General features: G+C 37.5%; 1 protein-coding gene across 1 annotated transcript; it reads right to left on the reverse strand.

Annotated features, from left to right (window-relative positions):
• Positions 1-2,650: 2,650 nt before the first annotated feature.
• On the reverse strand, positions 2,651-2,974 carry LOC119411204 (SOSS complex subunit C-like). Its single transcript, XM_037678134.1, has one exon. It carries the CDS (start codon positions 2,972-2,974, stop codon positions 2,651-2,653), a length of 324 nt encoding a protein of 107 aa, XP_037534062.1.
• Between the last annotated feature and the right edge of the window lie 279 nt (positions 2,975-3,253).

Consider the following 3,253-nt stretch of genomic DNA (forward strand, 5'->3'; position numbering starts at 1 on the left):
ATATATATATATATATATATATATATATATATATATATATATATATAGGGCAGGTTTTTTAACAATTATTATGTTACTATTATGTTACATGATACAACACTTTATTATTCATTATTCACTGTTTTTTTTCACTATTCACTGTTTTGTTAGTGAAATAAAAACAAATATGATTAACTTTGTCAAAATCCAACAAATCCAACTTTATCTGCCTAATAGTCCTCGTAATATACCACTGCCTGCTGAGTAACAACTAATCTGCTAAAGACTATGATACAAAGTAAATTAATATCCACCTCTGGCATTAATGTGTGTGTGTGTGCGTGCGTGCGTGTGTGTGTGTGTGTGTGTGTGTGTGTGTGTGTGTGTGTGTGTGTGATCCGAGGCAAAGACACAGGACAAAAGTTCAGCACTCCAGTAGGGTGGCCAATTATCGTACAAGTCTGGACATGTCAATGCCTACAGAAAAAAAAAAAAAGATTTTACTTTGCAAAAAAAATAATTTCTGCTGTTTTCACTAGTATATTTATAAGATACTGGTTTTAAATTTGGGTACAGTTTATGTTAGTTTTTTTTTTGTTTGGTTTAATTTTTTAACACAGAGATACTTTGAGTTATACAGCTTGACGCTGTGTCTGTCTCTGAGAAGTATTTACATTTTTATATTTATTGGTTTTTATCATTTTATGGTTTTTATCAGACTCATGTTCATGTTTGTGCTGATGTTCAATGTTTTATGTTATAAGTGCTTAGTGTATATTTAGTTGATGTTTTTCTTAGTTCATATCTTAGATGTTATTAGTGTTTTTCTTATACATTTTATTGTTGGATGTAACTGGGACCCCGTGTACATAATTTCGCTCCACCACATGTACCACATGAGGCGCGAATGACAATAAAGAAACTCTGACTCTGACTTTTATAGACTGTATTTGTTTATTTCACGGTGACACCTAGAGGTGGGAGTTGGGTACTACAATTAATTTTCATCTTTGTTTTTGTCACCATCTACTGGTGGCAAAGTGTAACTGCAGGGAAATTCTTCAATTAAAAAATGTTCCGTCACGATGAACTTATTGTCGGTTCATTTCATCCACAAAGAAGTGACTTAAACTCAAGATTATTGCATGTAATCGCTTAAATGTCAGTGAAGCTCCATTTAAATTATTCTGCTGTGATATGTAAACTCCTGCCCTGCTCGATTGCCCCATAAAAGGAGTATTTGTTTCGTTATTTTCTGTGTAAACCTACAGTGTCCATATGCGTGCTCGGCTCGTGTGCGCGTTCAGGCTGCATCAGGGGATGATGGAGGGTTCATGTGATCAGGGGGGGACCTGTGCGCTCTCTGCGCACCCGGAAGCTGTGAACCAGGATGCTAATGATGCTGCAGCCTTCCTCACCGGGAGCATCCTCCTCCCAATGTCGCATGTGCGCGATCTTTTGAGGGGTAGGACACCAAAGCATGTAACTTTGCTCGGCATTTCCACATGACACTAGCGGGATCTCTCTCTAGACTGGGATCGTGGTAAGTGATGTCATTTTCAGTGCAGTGTCATTACGCAGCATTTAGAGCAGATAAAAAAAAAAAAGCAAAGCAGACTGAATGAGCTAGTGTCATTTTTATTATGCAGGTTTACACTGTTTTAAGGTGTAAAGGATTATGTCACTTTCCTGCTGCAGTTCAGTTTTATATATATATATATATTGCTAAATATAATATAAAAAATATTCGTGCTTAGAGTAGAAACCAGACAGCAGCCTCCATAACCAGCACCCCTATGATCCAAAATCAAATATTTGTGTTTAGTTTGGACTGTTGTCTTGATGATGAGCATATGAAATGTGTCTGGATGAGGACAGGCCCCTCTTTAGACGAGGTTGATGGACGCATTTTTAACTGCAGTGGCGTCCGAGCCGTTTGACTACACTTCCCAGAATTCAGCAGACTGCTCAGTCATGTAACTTGAACCAGTCTGTCACATCGCATTTAAAGTATTGTAAAGTGTGTTGTTTTGTTTATTTTTATTCATTTACGTGTCTTCGTTAATCTGACAAACTTGTTTTCACCAGACAGCAGAAATATCGCTAAAGAAAATGTTGTTTAAAGAGAAACACAATGAAGAATTCTGTTATTTGACCCATTTTCGTGCATTTGGGCTACACAGCTCTGTTGGTGAGGATAAAGTAATATGTTGTGAAATAAATATGCAAACTGAGAAGAAAAAAAATGTTTTGGTTATGAAAACCAATACTGTAAACTTGTCATGTTTAAGTTTTGATTTGAAATCTACCTAGAAATTAAGATGATCTGCTGCATATGTAAAAATAAAAAAATAGAATGTCTTCAATTTAATTAGCAGTATCAATACTTTCAAATAGTTACTGGGGGCTGTAACTGAAAATTAAGTTTCACAAATGTGTTATTATACAGTAATATTTATTAATGAATATTTTTCAGAAATACAAATACAATTTACAGTGGGTAGGCTGATAATTTGTGCTTTAGCTGAAATCCTAAAGTAAAGTAAAAAAGGTAAAAAATAAATAAAAATAAGAAAGAAAAAGAATACAAAAAATATAGAAAATAAGCAAAAAAAAAAGAATACAGCCTTGTGAATTTGGTTCGATGCATATGATCCGCCAGAGTCAGCGTTTAGAGACTGAGCTCCAGCCGGGGCAGCACCGGGAGGATGAGGTTTCCGAACGAGGAGTCCTGGGTGATGAAGAAGCCCGAGGAGTACGCGTGCACCTCCTGCAGGGTGGCTTTCTTATGGGCGGCCTTCTGTTGGGCGGCTATGTGCTGCTGCTCCACGCTGCCCCGCACCTCCTTCAGGCTGATTCTGGACAGCGGGATGATGGCTTCAGGGCTGTTCATGGACTGGCTCTGCATCAGCCGTCTCTTCTCCTTGTCCTGCTCTGCCAGGACGGCCAGTCGGGCCTTGTTCTGGAAGCGTTGTCCTGCCGGGCTGGCAGCCATGATAGCTAATGTTCCTGTAAATAGGAGAGAAAGAATCACAAGAGTGATTTTAAGTTGCTTCTCTTCTCAGCAGTTTAATGGAATCAATATAAACACAATACATGTCGCTCAATGTCATAAAGTGGAGAAAAAACTTATTAATAAAGCAAAATAATAATAAACTGTCAAATATCAGTGTTTTCACATATTTTTGTACACTCAAATAATACCAGACAAGTTCCTAGCTTCTGCAGTTAGCTTAACAGCCATTATCCAATACACAACTGGCGCACAGAAACA

This window comes from Nematolebias whitei, chromosome 6 (genome assembly GCF_014905685.2).
Source record: "Nematolebias whitei isolate Nwh7 chromosome 6, NemWhi1, whole genome shotgun sequence".
NCBI classification, from domain to species: domain Eukaryota; kingdom Metazoa; phylum Chordata; class Actinopteri; order Cyprinodontiformes; family Rivulidae; genus Nematolebias; species Nematolebias whitei.

What these genes read in the sequence shown, in the direction of transcription:
- LOC119411204 (XM_037678134.1), bottom strand. Translation starts at nt 2,974, where the DNA reads ATGGCTGCCAGCCCGGCAGGACAACGCTTCCAGAACAAGGCCCGACTG.